Consider the following 14,082-nt stretch of genomic DNA (forward strand, 5'->3'; position numbering starts at 1 on the left):
ATAACCACAATGAACTCTCTTGCCAGCCCCATCTTTGTCCTCTCCACCTTGGTTGCAAGTACTCTCGGCCAGACTACGCGTAATTACAATTGCGCCAGACAGCCGACCATCTGCACGAACATCTGTTATTACCAAACCTGCGTTCAGCCCGGCAACGATCTCTTCAACTACGACCCCAACGGTGATGCCGACCAGAAACGTGAGGACTCTGGAGTCACTCCTAATCCGTCAAGTCGCGAGCGCCCTTGTCTGGGTCTTGTAGATGGAGGACCGGGTATGGAGACTGACGAATTCCCCTTTGCAAGCATGGCCGAGGGCGGTGATGGCGCGACTCTCATCTGTGCCAGTGGAGCCGAGCAACGTTGTGAGTACAACGCAGCGGTTTAGATAGTATGGGATTGTGCTAATGTACTGGCAGCGCAAGGTGGTGTTCTCCGCCAGTTGTATCGCCCACTCAACGGAAACGGCGAACAGTTTCGCCTGGCACTTACCAACACCAACGGAATGCAAGTACAACCACTGACCCTGCACGACAGCCAAGCTAACACCACGCAGTGCGTATTGCGACCAAGGTGCAACGCCAGCTACTGGTTGTAACGGCAAAGAGTTTCCAGGCTTCCGATTCTTCCAGGACGATGGCATATACTGCCAATGGGATATCGATATCCCTCAAGATGAACAGATTGTCTGCGTCAATGCAGATGATGGCTCTCTCGTGGATCCACCCGCGAAGCTTCGCCTCCGGGCAGAAGAGGCTCCTCGGGAGATGAACTGGAACAATCTGCTTCACGTTAGAGACCCCGAGCTGGTCAAGCGGTTGGCGGCTGAAGAGCCTGTTTCTATTCCTTTTGAAGGGTGAGTGTGGAACGCGAACCACATCTAGCATATGTCAGATGTAGTTCGTCTGGTCTTGTACGTATACAATCTTTGGGATTCAATCATCGGGGCTGCTTATCAACTTGTACCTGAAAAGGACTTCTTATACCATGATGCTGTGACGAGTGAAACTGAGATACTGTTTTTAGCAAGAATCGAATCTTTGTACATACTTGTTTGTTTCACACAAGTCCGTTGACAACATGTGCATCACCGCTTAGGAAGTCGAACGTAGAATATCAGTAATGCCTTGGCAAATCTTACATAGCCACTCGCTCTTACCCGCCAACTCCAGCTCGCTTGTGAAGAACGCACTAACGGAAGATCGTACCACCTCCAGCAGGCACGTTGGGACAAGGACCTCCGCACTTGAAGCAGGTCGCGGCTCGGAGACTGGCTGACAAGGTTTCCCCGCTTTTCAAAAGCACTCGTCCTGCATGCACATACACGCTACCAAAGTAAATCCCTGCATACAACCAAGGACTAGTTCTCGAACAACGTTCGACAAACGTGGTGTGAGAGATCCAAGGATGGCCAAACTCTGACAGCCCCATTGCCAGACCCTGCATCGTCCATTCAGGAAGCTAATCGCTGCGTCAGCTCGCAACGCAACGACGTCGCCATAATCACGAGATGACCTGATATCTGCTGCACACCATCATCATCACACATCGTTCAAGTCTCGCTCAAACCAAAGCGCGTGTATAAAGACCTCCAGAGCCGGCGGCGATTGATGACATATACAACAGAATCCATTCTCTGTTTACCCCAACGTAATCACTAAAACCATGTCTCTTCCACACATGTCAAGCACAAAACATACCTTTCTACCTCTAGTAGCAGAGCCGCGCCCACGCTCCGACAAGGCTTCACCTCTAGTCACCACAAGCCAAACTATTTGCACATCAACATCAACAACAGAGCCAACTATTCTCACCACCAAAGTCGTGCCGCAGATGGTGGACCAGGACCCGCCGCTGCTTCAATCCCCTCTTCCTGTCCCACCACACGACGTCGACCAACGCCCAATAACAATCGCGGGACAAGACGTTCATGCTGGCGAGAACAAACAAGGAAGCGAGAAGCTGACTGCAAATCCTTGGCCGGTTCCTCATGCAGTAGAGCACCAGAAGCATGTCTGGTACGGCTCGATGTTGGACATGGGAGCATCCAAAGTCAAGGACAAATGGGGGTTCTCTAGCGCGAGTGTCTCGCGAGCGCATACACCAAACGCTAGATAGTAAATGTTAAGAAGTTTTTAGTCGCATGTTGCTCCAAAAAAAACATATCATACAATGATTACACATGGTAAACAGATTTGCTAATCTATACTTTCGGCGCCTCTACCTTTGGCGTCTCAAACTCAGCCTTGCCATCTTTGACGGTAGCATACCTTACCGTCCCCGAAGCATCAGTATTGGGTATCGGTGCCTTGGTGCCCTCTCCTATCGACTTGATCTCCTCTTTAATCTTGCGCGTAGCAGCATCCTCAACAGCGCCTGGTGGGCTATCTGCAATCTCGTCGACGTTTCTCAGGGTGAGAACGTCGCTGATTCGCGAGGCGCGGGATTGGACCAGCATGGTGGTAGGGCCTTCGAAGCGGAGGAATAACTGTTGCGCAGTGTTAGCGTTTTGTGGGCGGGTGATTTTGGCGAGGACATGACTTACCCTGTCGCCCCAGACTGTTCTCCGCAGCCATGTCTTGAGGGTGTAGTATGTAGTTGCTAGCGCGCGCCATGTGGCTGTCTTGCTCATGGTGCGGAAGAATTTAGTGTTTTGGACCATGGAGCCGAAGCCGAGGTCAGGGACCTGGAAGCGGAGGTTTGATGACTTGAATCGGAAGGGGATTGGTGGTGTGTTGGAGGCTGTGTATGCTACGACGTTGCTGTGTGGTTGTTAGTACAGACATCCAAGTGTGCTTGCCGTCTCGACGTACCTGGGATGCGCAACATAGCTCTCACCAGCCTTGACTTGGACCTGGTAGATTTGCCCGCTTCCCGCAAGCGCCAGCAGTCCTCTGCCGGTGATGTATGTGTTTCCCCAGTGTGCGAGGCCCAGCTTGACGTTGTACTGTGGTTTCAACTTCAGAGTATGGCCAGTCCACGCAAGCAATGCCTGTCTCTGGCTGATGATCCAGTCGTCTCTTCCATCCATGTTGACCGAGACGATGCTCGATATGGGCGACTTTGTGGAGACGAGCGCGGTGACGGGGCTCGTGGAAGACACTTTCTGGTAGAGGAATGGGATGCCGACGGGGGCTCTCTGCAGGGGCTCGAGGAAGGAGAGGGTTGACAGTGTGTTCTCAGACTTTCCGCTGAGGCCGACGAGTGTTCCGCGGCGGGTGTAGAGCGTCTGCGATGCGGAGAGGGAGACTGAGAGGAGCGAGAAGGGAGTGCCTATGACTTCGAAACGGGCGTCTGACGTGTGGTGAGTAAACGTCTTTTTTGCATGTTTTTGTCTGTTATTCCTCGGCTTCTCTCTCACCTGGAGTATGCATGGGCGTCGCTGTGCCCTCGACACTGACTGCCTGTTGCAGCGCGGGCTCCGTCGACGAGTTGGTGGCAGATATGTTGATGCATCGCGCCGCAATGGGCGTCCGCCGTATGGCAGCCGCCGATGTGCGCGAGAGGTTTCTCCAGGGCGAGGCAGCCGGTCGTAACATGGCTGTGCCGGTCAATTGGCGCGTGTTGGCTGTGGGAGATGTTCCTTGTGGACAAGCTCGGAGCAGCGATGATGCAAGACTCGCTTCAGCCCTGCCGGGGAAAACGCGCTAAGGCAACGTGGGATGCATGGCGACATGTCTCAAGGTACTCACGCAAACACCTCTTGTCACCTCCAATTCGAAGCATATAAAGCTTCACTCCGTCCTGTGGCAGCGGTTGGGGTCCTAACATGTGAGATCCGCCATGTTAATCCAACCACTTGCCCGCGCCGCCAGTCGGCCGGGCCTTCGGGCATGCAGTTTGCGCCCGCATCCTCTACACCACGGCATCCGCGTCTTCACCTCCTCCCCGCTACACAGAAAAGATGCTCACGGCCAGCGGCCAAACCCAGGCGCAAAGCCAGCCATCGAAGCTACCAAACCTGCCGCCGACCCCGCTGCTGCCAAAGTCGCAAAGACGGATCCCTTGCTCCAAGAGCAGGTCCTGACCAACAAGGAGCAGCGCAAGGCCGACTGGGCTATTATGAAGGAAATGTCAGCATACCTGTGGCCAAAGGATAATCTGGGCACCAGGTTTAGGGTCGGGCTCAGCGTGGGCTTGCTTGTAGGCGCAAAGCTGCTGAACGTCCAAGTTCCCTTCTACTTCAAGAGCATTGTAGACGCCATGAACATAGACTTTGCAGCTGTTGGCGGCACAGCGACGACAGTGGCAGGCTCTATGATCATTGCATGTAAGCTAGACCCAATAATGCATCTTCCTTCCACCCTGGCTGAGACTCCCTCCAGACGGAATGACTCGTATTGGCGCGACTGTATCCCAAGAACTCCGCAATGCTGTTTTCGCCAGTGTGGCTCAGAAGGCTATACGCAAGGTCGCTTGCAGTGTCTATGAACATTTGCTCAGGCTAGACTTGAGCTTCCATCTGTCACGACAAACCGGAGGCTTGACACGGGCCATTGATCGCGGAACCAAGGGCATCAGCTTCTTGCTGACTGCCATGGTCTTTCACATCTTTCCCACGGCACTGGAAATCTCATTGGTATGCGGTATCCTGACCTATCAGTACGGCTGGCAATTTGCTCTCATCACCGGCACAACCATGACCGCCTACTCCGTCTTCACCATCATGACCACATCATGGCGCACCAAATTCCGCAAGCAAGCAAACGCCGCCGACAACAAAGCCGCCACCGTCGCCGTCGACTCCATGATCAACTACGAAGCCGTAAAGTACTTCAACAACGAGAAATACGAAGTCGGGCGCTACGACAAAGCGCTCAAAGACTACGAAAAAGCGTCCATCAAGGTTGCCACTTCCCTCGCCTTCCTCAACTCGGGCCAGAACATCATCTTCTCTTCCGCTCTCACGGCTATGATGTACCTCGCCGCCAACGGCGTTGCCACGGGCCAGCTTACAGTCGGCGACCTCGTCATGGTCAACCAGCTCGTCTTCCAGCTCTCCGTGCCTCTCAACTTCCTCGGCTCCATGTACCGCGAACTCCGCCAGAGTCTCCTAGACATGGAGACCTTGTTCAACCTCCAAAAAGTCAACGTAGCCGTCAAGGACAAGCCCGACGCCAAGCCCCTCGCCCTCAAAACTGGAGAAATCAAATTCGAAAACGTAACATTTGGATACCGCCCGGACAGACCTATTCTCAAGAACCTCAACCTTACTATTCCCGCGGGCAAGAAGGTCGCCATCGTTGGACCTAGCGGCTGCGGAAAATCAACTATCCTCCGCCTCTTGTTCCGCTACTACGATGCGCAGGAGGGTCGTATCTTGATCGATGGTCAGGATATCCGCGATGTGAGCCTGGATAGTCTGCGTAGGGCGATTGGTGTGGTGCCGCAGGATACCCCGCTGTTTAATAATACGATTCAACATAATATCCACTACGGTAACTTGGACGCGACGCAGGAACAAGTCATCGAGGCGGCGAGACGCGCGCGTATCGATGAGAGTATCTCTCGTTTCCCGGATGGATACCAGACCATGGTTGGGGAGCGGGGGATGATGATTTCGGGGGGTGAGAAGCAGAGATTGGCGATTGCGAGGCTGGTGCTAAAGGATCCGCCGTTTTTGTTCTTTGATGAGGCGACGAGTGCGCTGGATACACATACCGAGCAGGCTTTGCTGGCACATATTAATTCTCTGGTGAGGGAGAAGAGGCGCACGAGTGTCTTTGTGGCGCATCGGTTGCGCACGATTTATGATAGCGATGTTGTTATTGTGTTGAGGGAGGGGGGTGTCGCGGAGAGTGGGACACATCAGGATTTGATCGATTGTGGGGGGTTGTATAGTGAGCTTTGGAGTGCGCAGGAGACTATGTTTGTTGAGAAGGAGGAGGGTGACGGAGAGGGTGAGGGTGAGGAGAAGGGGAAGGATGGGGAGAAGAAGTAGGTGGTTGTAGTGGTTTAGAAGATGGTGATAGAGCTGCAGTTGAAATCTTTCTACGCCTCATTGATCTACGTAGCCTCTTTAGATGAGTTCGATATCTTCAATCGTCCATTCGCCGATTTGTTCGCCAGGGACCGCCTTTGTTGAGAAACGTCGAATGTCTATGTGGCCTACGATGTCATCCATAAGAACAGGAATACGTGCATTGCAGATATACTCATATGTTCCGTTGGGCTGTTTCCTTAATACACATGGTGTGGGATGTCCGAGTAACATCCATATCTCGTCCTCAGCTCTTATGTTGCATTCGGGAACGAGGCCGAACTGGTCTTTGCCGGTCAAGATGCATTTTCGCTGCCGGAGTTGTAGGACGATGTGGGTTGTGGCACGGACCGCTGCACTGCCATTGATATGATCACGTAGTGGTGCTAGCAAGGCGTCGATCAATTGTCCGACAATACCAATACGGCGATCTGCAAGATCTGGCCTCGTACTACAGTCGTAGAACCACATGAGCCCGGATACAGCGTCTTCGTAGTTGAAGTTCTCATTTGGCCACCGACGACTGAGAGCTTGGACTATTCCAAGTGGTATCTGTCGCTCCTCGCGGCAGAGATATGACCCAATGTGCTGACCGAGACTGGATGACCAGAATTGCGCCACGGTCATTCCGTCAGCAACCCTTTGAATTGGCAACGACAACACCGTTCGAATCTCCCCAACTTTCATTCCACGAACACGTAATCGCATATGAGTCATATCAACAGAGTCCGGCGCACAGGTTGTGAACAACTTCTTCTCTGGAAAATTGGTCAGAAATTTTACTAATCTTTTGTTGTGAGCGTTCTTACTGTCCAGCTGTTCATTGACGGCGGCTTCGTGTGGGTGTCCACGGCTCTCTTGAGCGGACCCCATGGGTTGCCCATACGGGTTAGACCCTAACCACCTGCGTGGGACCCAAGTAGGAAATGAGCATTCTGAGTTGTGTTCCAGATATCCGATTTTGTCAAAGTCTGACCGAAAGCTTCTATCCAGAAAACGAATATTACGATGCAGTCTGATGTGGTGGTCGGCCGCGTCAAGCATGATCTGACTAGCTGTTTTGTTATAGTCGGCTTCTATGTCGTTTTCCTGGAAATCATCAGCTAAATGCATGATTGCATAAAGCCGATCGTGAATTCTGGATGAGTTCAGGTGAAATGTTCCACTAAGCATATCAATGAGGATATCCCTATCGGCGAGATCTACAATTTGCAGTGTCGATATTATTTGATACCATGCCGTCTGATCTGACTTTATCAGTGCCGCGTGGGTCAGGTACTCTATGGCTTTTCGGAATTGGAAAAAGTTGGTACCAAGAACGGCGATATTCATGCAATGCAGAACTAGTCGTTGGGCGTTCATGACTTCCTGTTGTCTGATAGTTCATTACGTATACAATAAGCCACAGTATGTCTTCGCGTGAGTTGACTACGACTTACATCCAGAGTCGATTCCAGTATTCGTTCTTGAATATTGGCTTTACAGGCTCCCAGAATTTTATGTCGTCGCCTAGACCAAAGTTCAATTCTTCCGCGCCTAGATTAAAGTTCAATCCTTCCGCGCCTAGCTCGAAACTTTTGAGCGCCGCTACCGCCTTACTCTCTTCCTCTAGGTCGGGTGCGTTGATCCAGATCCGAACACAGTCCGCTTTGTTGTAGACTGAACGCATCATAGCAACTTGACGCCCACGCTCTTTATCATCTTTTTGGTTGATACATACTGCGTCTATCCAGATCCTATGAACCTCTGAGCCCTGCTGATCGCGCAGGTATTCTAATGCCCTTGCGAGGTTCCAGGCCACTGGTATAGCTGCGCCATCGAAAATGATGTAGTCTACTGGCGACGCATCACCCCACATGTATGAGAGAGCATCGAATTTGTCTTCACCGTCGATCGATATGATGGTGAAACGGCCACGGAATGGGTCGGCGCGCTCACCAGGTTGAAGTTCCAGTACTCGAATACACCTGTCAGGAAGAGGTTCGTAGTTGAAGGGAGGCAGCGGAGTCGGCCCCAGTGACGTGCTTTTGTCACGGCGAAGGTCGCAATGCAAGCGACCACTGGCTCCAGAATTGTCGGCAATCATCGTACTAGCCTAGCAAAACCATTTCTCAAAGAGAGCAAAAGAAGTGACAAGAGATGTAGCGAAGCACAGGCTTCGTCTATGTTATAAGAGAATGCGTCGACCTGTTGGAAACAGGATTAGGCAGTTGCCTTGTTGTGGCTGAAGCAATCCTACGCAGTAGCGGGGTGGCCGAGTCGCATGGGACGCACCAGTGAAGACTTTCCACCGATGAGCATGTAAGTAGTTAATAACTTCTGTGACCTGCATTTCGTGTGCTTGCTGAGCGACATGGTTGGTTGGGTGGCTGAGCGATGGATCTGCCAACTGTAGGCTAAGGTACCATCGCTTCTTCTTGCAGGACGTCATGTGATAAGAGTAGGCCCATGGAGAAGGCTGAGGTTTGTGCTGATTAGCTAGCCTTTGTTCTTAGTGGAGAGCGGGGTTAACTTGTGACAGAAGCTGCAGGGTGAGGTGGAACTTCATGCCAACATTCCTAGTGACGTACTTGGACTCGCATTTACGTTTTGCCTCAACTGCAGTAACATGAACATCGTAACCATTCCAAAACTTTGCGATCAGGTGTCGCATCCCTCAATCGCCCTTCGTCCGATCAGTTGCCGTGCTTTGTCCTTGCGAGGATGGCACAACTCACAGTTGAATCAGCACCTGACTCGCATTGTACGAACGCGCTCTGAGGTAGGGTACACGATTACCTAACTAGAAAGAACCGGGGGTTGGTACGACTGGGTATCATATACTAAGGAGGCACACCGAAGCTGCAATAAGAATTGATTACCCATAGAATTTGCGGTTTAGGATGTCATGCACAACACTGTAGTGCACGATGACAAAGGTCAACACCTGCTTCACCACCAACAAAGGGGTAGCTGTACTAGCGTAATGTTTTCCAGCATAGCGTACGTTTCCTTCAAAATTGTCCGCCTCAGTAACTATCATCATTCCTAATGTTGTACCTCAATAAAATCCCACACAATCTCCTCAGAGCTCCAGTCCATAATCTTAACCTTCCGTCCATTTCCATTTTCCGATTCGTTTGCGGATACACCCAAGGGACGAAGATGGTCACCCTGACGTACTAGCAGAACGAATCCACCTTCTGGGCGCATTCGGGGGCATAGGTATTCGTTGTTTCGATGCCAAGGGCTTCTACAAAACAAGATTCCATGTTCATGATAACCAAGATATTGCGCAGAAGCTGGGTCCTTAAACCCCATCCACCCTTTCTCCTCGACGCATCGCCACTTAAAAGTACCAAGGCCTCCTGGTTTGTCCATCACGACCTCGCCGTCCAAGAACGTGATATTTTGCCTTGTTTTATGAGATCGGATGATGAAGGTTCGCCCGGGCCATGGGATGGAAGAAGATTGTGGCATTTCGATACCCAAAGTGTTCTTTGTGATATACTCGGAAGATGCGGAAGGTGTGCAGATATCCCACGTTTCAGAACCAGCAATGGAAGGAGCTGCTGCCCGATCGTGCGCCATGTAGTTGAAGGCTGGTTTTGTGGATCGTTTGCGATGTGTGTGGGTTAAGGTGTTTAGAAGGAGAATGGATAAGAGGTGTAGTTTTGAGGGATCGCCGGCGAGCGTCGCACATCCCGGGCGCGTAGTTGAGGCACAGTCGTCGCACACCTGGGTGCATCCAGTACTTTCATTGGTGTTGCTCACCCCACTGAAGTAGAGCAGCGAATCAGCGCATGTTCGTCGGAATTGTTCTTGCGCCGGCCTCGCGCTGGTCATCGCTAGGTTACTGTAGCTGCCCCCCTCGCCTATGCGTGGTCTGGTTTCTATTTACCACTATGCGCATTTCGCTTCAAGAAGTGACGTATTCGCCTGTGCTTGTGTTTCTCGAACAGTCATACCGGGGTGTATAGAGTAGCTCGAAGCCCTGTATGTGGTATTGTTTCAAGGCCCGTAGAAGCGCATGCCTTCATACAGGGCATCAGAGATGTTAGGGACGGAGTTGATGAGCGTGTACCGAGATTTGTTGATTGGCAAGTTGGGCGCTGATGGGTGTTACGGAATAGGCATTAGGGAATCAGAGTATACAAAACGACTAGGTATGTCCACCAGCGGAATCGGCATTGCAGTGAAGATAGAGGATGGAAATATCAATATCCTGTACGCAGCGGTCATGGAGATACTGGTACAATTGGGTATTGGGACAGAGGAAGTGCGAAAACAAGCTACGTAGCTGGCATACCCCGTCGGTATTCGATACCATGGGGATTGTTACTGGAGTGAAATCTCACTCCTATATTGTTAGAAGACATAGTGTAGTCGTAAGAGGGGAACGGGACGAAGGCGAAGAGAGAGCGGCTCTTGCTAGTTTTATCTAGCAGACTGTAATGGGCTGAAGCCCAGTTAGCGAATCCTCGATGATATCTCGGTTACGTGCACAAGCGCACAGTTCGCAGTCAACGCGTCTAAACAACGCTCAGACCAAACCCCTAAACCTCGGACCAAAGGATAATCCGAGCTGCTACTAATTAACCTTCAAAACGAGGTAGCCTACAGTTCTCTTCTCTATCGAATACAACTTTAGTATACCTGTGCAGTAGCTCCCTAAGCGTAGCCCCTTACACAGACTTAGGAACAATCAAGGCACTAACGGTTTTGTTTTCTAATTAAGCGGGTCTTAGATCACTCTAAGGCTCGTGCCATCTTGAATTAGGGATACAAAATCGCTAATGTCTTGATTATCCCTAAGTCCGTTGTCTAGGCTTAGCTTGACTCTGGTCGAGATAAGAACCGCCCTTAATGAAACTTGAATTTGTCAACTATCTGCGCTTGACACGTATGCTTCCAAAAAATTTACGCTTGACATGTCTAAATTTCTAAACCATCTCCATTGGCATCTTAGTCGGAACAATTTCGGTGCTTCCGTCAAACGCCAAGGAATGAGTCATTCTTCGTCACGACGAGGCGGGCCAACTCCACTCGTGCACGACATTCGTAGTCTCAGACGCGAGATATCCCAATTCTGATCGACTCATCCCGAGTCATCGCTGAATGTCACGAATCGTAGTAAGGTTAAGGAGTAGCTACCCAGATAAGCCTTGCTGTTCTTATATGAGAAGATGTTCTTAAATAAGAGGCACTGCAGGCAGCATATGCTCTTTATTCAAGACTACAACATTGCATTCACTATTCCGTCCGACATCCGGCAAGTTGCAGAACATGGACAGTACAACAACTTTACAAGAACTGCGTTACGATGCTCAGGTAATCGTAATCACAGGAGCAGGAAATGGCCTAGGGCGAGCATATGCCCATTTTTTCGCTTCACGAGGCGCTACCGTGATTGTCAACGACGTTGGTGTGCTCACTACACCCACTGGGGGATTCAAGAAGGTATATTAATCCAAAGGCTTAGTTAATTCTATCCTAAACATCGAATAGAGGCTCACACAGGGTTGAATCCATAGGCTGCAGACGTGGTTGTTGACGAGATCAGAAAGCTCGGTGGCAAAGCGCTTGCCAACTACGATAGCGTCGAAAATGGTCACAACATCATAGATGCTACGCTCCGAGCGTTCGATCGAGTGGATGTTTTGATCAATAATGCGGGTATTGCAAGAGTTCAGAGCCTTGAGTCAACGACCCAGGCAGATTGGGAAGCGGTTATGAACGTTAATCTCAATGGATCATTCAAGGTATTATTCGCTCCCTATGAGTGCGTATCTACTACCACTAACTTGTATTCGAGTGTGCTAGAGCGGTCTGGCCCCATATGATCAGGCAGAGATACGGTCGAATCATCAATACCTCTTCGATTGCGGGCCTCTTTGGTGTATCTCATCAGGCCGGCTATTCCAGTAAGTCCTCTGAAAAGCCACTCAAAGGCTCTTCATAACTAATAATGAACATTAGCTACAAAAGCTGCCCAGATTGGCATGTCACAGACGCTCGCGAACGAGGGTTTCAAGCTTAACGTACTTGTCAACACGATCGCTCCTCTTGCGGCAAGCAAAATGCTTGAACCTTTTCTGCCACCAAACCTGTTAGAGGCTCTCCAAATGGATCTAATTGTGCCTCTGGTCGCTGTACTTGTACACTCGACCAACGTAGAGGTCACAGGCGCTTTGTTTGAGGCGGGTGGCGGCCATTTTGCACAAATCCGACCTGCAGTGAACAACGTTGCGAGAACTAGTCCACCTTCCGTTGGAGTGCGACCGTTTGGGTCAAAGACCGACCAAGCCAACCTGCAGGGGAAGGTCGCAATCGTTGTCAATGGAGCTACAGGGTGGGTACTCAAATCTTCATAACTAGTCAAAAAGATTCCACTGACACGACAGCAGAACCGGTCGTCAATGCTGTCTTCACTATGCTTCTCTTGGCGTCAAAGTTGTTGTTCATGATCTGCTCGATCCGATCCCTGTCGTGGGAGAGATTGAACGACTCGGTGGCTGTGCTATAGGAGTTCAGAGCAGCCTTTTGGACGGACAAAGCATCGTCAAAGCTGCTCTAGACGCTTACGGCTGCGTTGACATCCTCATCAATGACGCAACTCTCTCAGATGATCTAGGTTCTGTTCCAGGTTCTGATCCAATGGCGGATACAAATTTGAACTCTGCTTTAAAACATGTCCAATGCCTAAAAGACATTGCGAAGGTTCTATGGCCACAATTTCATGCGCAGAAGAGTGGCAAAATTGTTACCATCACGCATCCTAGTGATGTGTTACCAAGATTGGATCAGCTGTCGCACACTATGGCTAGGTGGGCGCTGTTAGGGCTTTCACGCAGTCTTGCTTGTGAGGGTGCTGAGAACAACATCAGAGTTGGTGTAGTTATCCCGAATGCCGTCAGAAGCCCGCACACGAACGGTGATATTTTGGCTTGCATCACGAGGATCCTTAGCTGCGATACCGATGGCAGCCACAGCAAGAATTGCGCTCAGGTGTATGAGATCAATGAAACTGGAGCTTGCAAGACCGTTTGGCAACGGTCTAGCGGCTTCCAATTTCCACTAGGATCTCGTGCTACTCCAGAAGCGCTTCTGAAGATGTGGGAGCAGGTTGTTTGTTTCGATGATAATCGTACAGATTGTCCAGTCGACCATGGCGATGGTTCTGCGAAAATTATGGCACATATCAGTTCACAACACTAACTCTGATCCAAGCAAAGACGATTTGAGAGCGTTAAATCCCCCTTCTGGTGGCTTAGGAATATATACGAGAAACATATCGGCCTTCAATGTTTTCTATTCGATATTGGTTTGCTTTGTGCTATATTGTGCATATCTCGTATGCGTGCCACTACGATGACCACCTGGGTAAAGACTTGAGTTTAACTTGACTCGATATCAAATCGGAGAGGTGGAGGTAGTAGTATCGAAGGCCAGCCTTGTGCAATAGTGGTTCTTGGTGGCCAGTACACAGACAGAATTCATCATCGAAAAGGAATGCTTAGATTGCAGTCTTGCTGCAGCGCTGGCTGCTGCGTATCAGCCTAAGCGTCGAAGTGGTCTTCGTAAGGATTGGTATAAGGTGTGGATTTGTGAGATGATTGGAGCCTGAAGGCCTGTTCGATTGTAGTTCGGTGTAGGATGATTACACGATTGAGGCGTTTGGAGTAGTCCTTGCAAAGTAATGTAGCATTGGGGAGGGTTACGAAACTTGACAATGGCGATATCGAGCGCGATAATGGCTGTAGTTGGTCAACCAGCGCGTGCTCTTGGTCGCACCGTATACGCCGTATCGTGGTGTCGATGAGAGACCTCCGCGTCCTCGGAGCTGATACGGCTTGACCAATCGGTGCCAACAAGGCGTTCAGGCGAGAACACCGAAAAACGGGATGGAGATGTACGATTCGTAGTCGCTTTCCGATCGAAGTCAGCTGTTGAGATGAAGGGAGTCGTATCGGCTATCTAGAGCCGATGCATGCTTAGATTGTGGTGTTGGTGACATCAGACACCTGCCAAGCCTGTCCGCGCTAAAATTATTGCCGCTGCAAAGCCGGGGACGGCGGTGTGAACATGATGTCCTCCACTTACCATACATATACAAGCTCGCCG

At 50.6% G+C, this 14,082-nt stretch overlaps 8 protein-coding genes across 8 annotated transcripts; 4 read left to right on the forward strand and 4 right to left on the reverse strand.

Annotated features, from left to right (window-relative positions):
* Positions 1-9: 9 nt before the first annotated feature.
* On the forward strand, positions 10-859 carry CC77DRAFT_1044281 (hypothetical protein; the record flags this gene model as incomplete). The annotated part of the gene is made up of 3 exons (XM_018527347.1): positions 10-364; positions 419-510; positions 542-859. 3 exons carry the CDS (start codon positions 10-12, stop codon positions 857-859), a joined length of 765 nt encoding a protein of 254 aa, XP_018380560.1.
* Positions 860-1,641: 782 nt separating this feature from the next.
* Positions 1,642-2,117, forward strand: CC77DRAFT_1099412 (hypothetical protein; the record flags this gene model as incomplete). Its single annotated transcript, XM_018530003.1, has 1 exon — positions 1,642-2,117. Exon 1 carries the CDS (start codon positions 1,665-1,667, stop codon positions 2,115-2,117), a length of 453 nt encoding a protein of 150 aa, XP_018380561.1. The 5' UTR covers positions 1,642-1,664.
* Positions 2,118-2,137: 20 nt separating this feature from the next.
* Positions 2,138-3,711, reverse strand: CC77DRAFT_1025215 (hypothetical protein). Its single transcript, XM_018526026.1, has 4 exons — positions 3,361-3,711; positions 2,813-3,293; positions 2,545-2,761; positions 2,138-2,487 (listed from the first exon to the last, which is right to left on the reverse strand). Exons 1-4 carry the CDS (start codon positions 3,536-3,538, stop codon positions 2,203-2,205), a joined length of 1,161 nt encoding a protein of 386 aa, XP_018380562.1. The 5' UTR covers positions 3,539-3,711; the 3' UTR covers positions 2,138-2,202.
* A 40-nt stretch (positions 3,712-3,751) lies between these two features.
* CC77DRAFT_1025216 (iron-sulfur clusters transporter atm1, mitochondrial precursor) lies at positions 3,752-6,059 on the forward strand. Its single transcript, XM_018526027.1, has 2 exons — positions 3,752-4,269; positions 4,325-6,059. The coding sequence occupies exons 1-2, from the start codon at positions 3,783-3,785 to the stop codon at positions 5,938-5,940; spliced, it is 2,103 nt and encodes a 700-aa protein (XP_018380563.1). The 5' UTR covers positions 3,752-3,782; the 3' UTR covers positions 5,941-6,059.
* On the reverse strand, positions 6,019-8,353 carry CC77DRAFT_1044284 (hypothetical protein; the record flags this gene model as incomplete). Its single annotated transcript, XM_018527348.1, has 4 exons — positions 7,419-8,353; positions 7,214-7,221; positions 6,789-7,181; positions 6,019-6,737 (listed from the first exon to the last, which is right to left on the reverse strand). The coding sequence occupies exons 1-4, from the start codon at positions 8,063-8,065 to the stop codon at positions 6,019-6,021; spliced, it is 1,767 nt and encodes a 588-aa protein (XP_018380564.1). The 5' UTR covers positions 8,066-8,353.
* A 189-nt stretch (positions 8,354-8,542) lies between these two features.
* Positions 8,543-9,052, reverse strand: CC77DRAFT_1025217 (hypothetical protein). Its single transcript, XM_018526028.1, has one exon. It carries the CDS (start codon positions 9,002-9,004, stop codon positions 8,837-8,839), a length of 168 nt encoding a protein of 55 aa, XP_018380565.1. The 5' UTR covers positions 9,005-9,052; the 3' UTR covers positions 8,543-8,836.
* CC77DRAFT_947111 (hypothetical protein) lies at positions 9,007-9,549 on the reverse strand (the record flags this gene model as incomplete). The annotated part of the gene is made up of 1 exon (XM_018535122.1): positions 9,007-9,549. The coding sequence occupies one exon, from the start codon at positions 9,547-9,549 to the stop codon at positions 9,007-9,009; it is 543 nt and encodes a 180-aa protein (XP_018380566.1).
* A 1,467-nt stretch (positions 9,550-11,016) lies between these two features.
* Positions 11,017-13,258, forward strand: CC77DRAFT_1025219 (NAD(P)-binding protein). Its single transcript, XM_018526029.1, has 5 exons — positions 11,017-11,418; positions 11,493-11,720; positions 11,774-11,882; positions 11,938-12,310; positions 12,366-13,258. Exons 1-5 carry the CDS (start codon positions 11,245-11,247, stop codon positions 13,174-13,176), a joined length of 1,695 nt encoding a protein of 564 aa, XP_018380567.1. The 5' UTR covers positions 11,017-11,244; the 3' UTR covers positions 13,177-13,258.
* The last annotated feature ends 824 nt before the right edge of the window (positions 13,259-14,082 follow it).

Source organism: Alternaria alternata, assembly GCF_001642055.1.
Source record: "Alternaria alternata strain SRC1lrK2f unplaced genomic scaffold CC77scaffold_27, whole genome shotgun sequence".
Lineage (NCBI taxonomy): Eukaryota > Fungi > Ascomycota > Dothideomycetes > Pleosporales > Pleosporaceae > Alternaria > Alternaria alternata.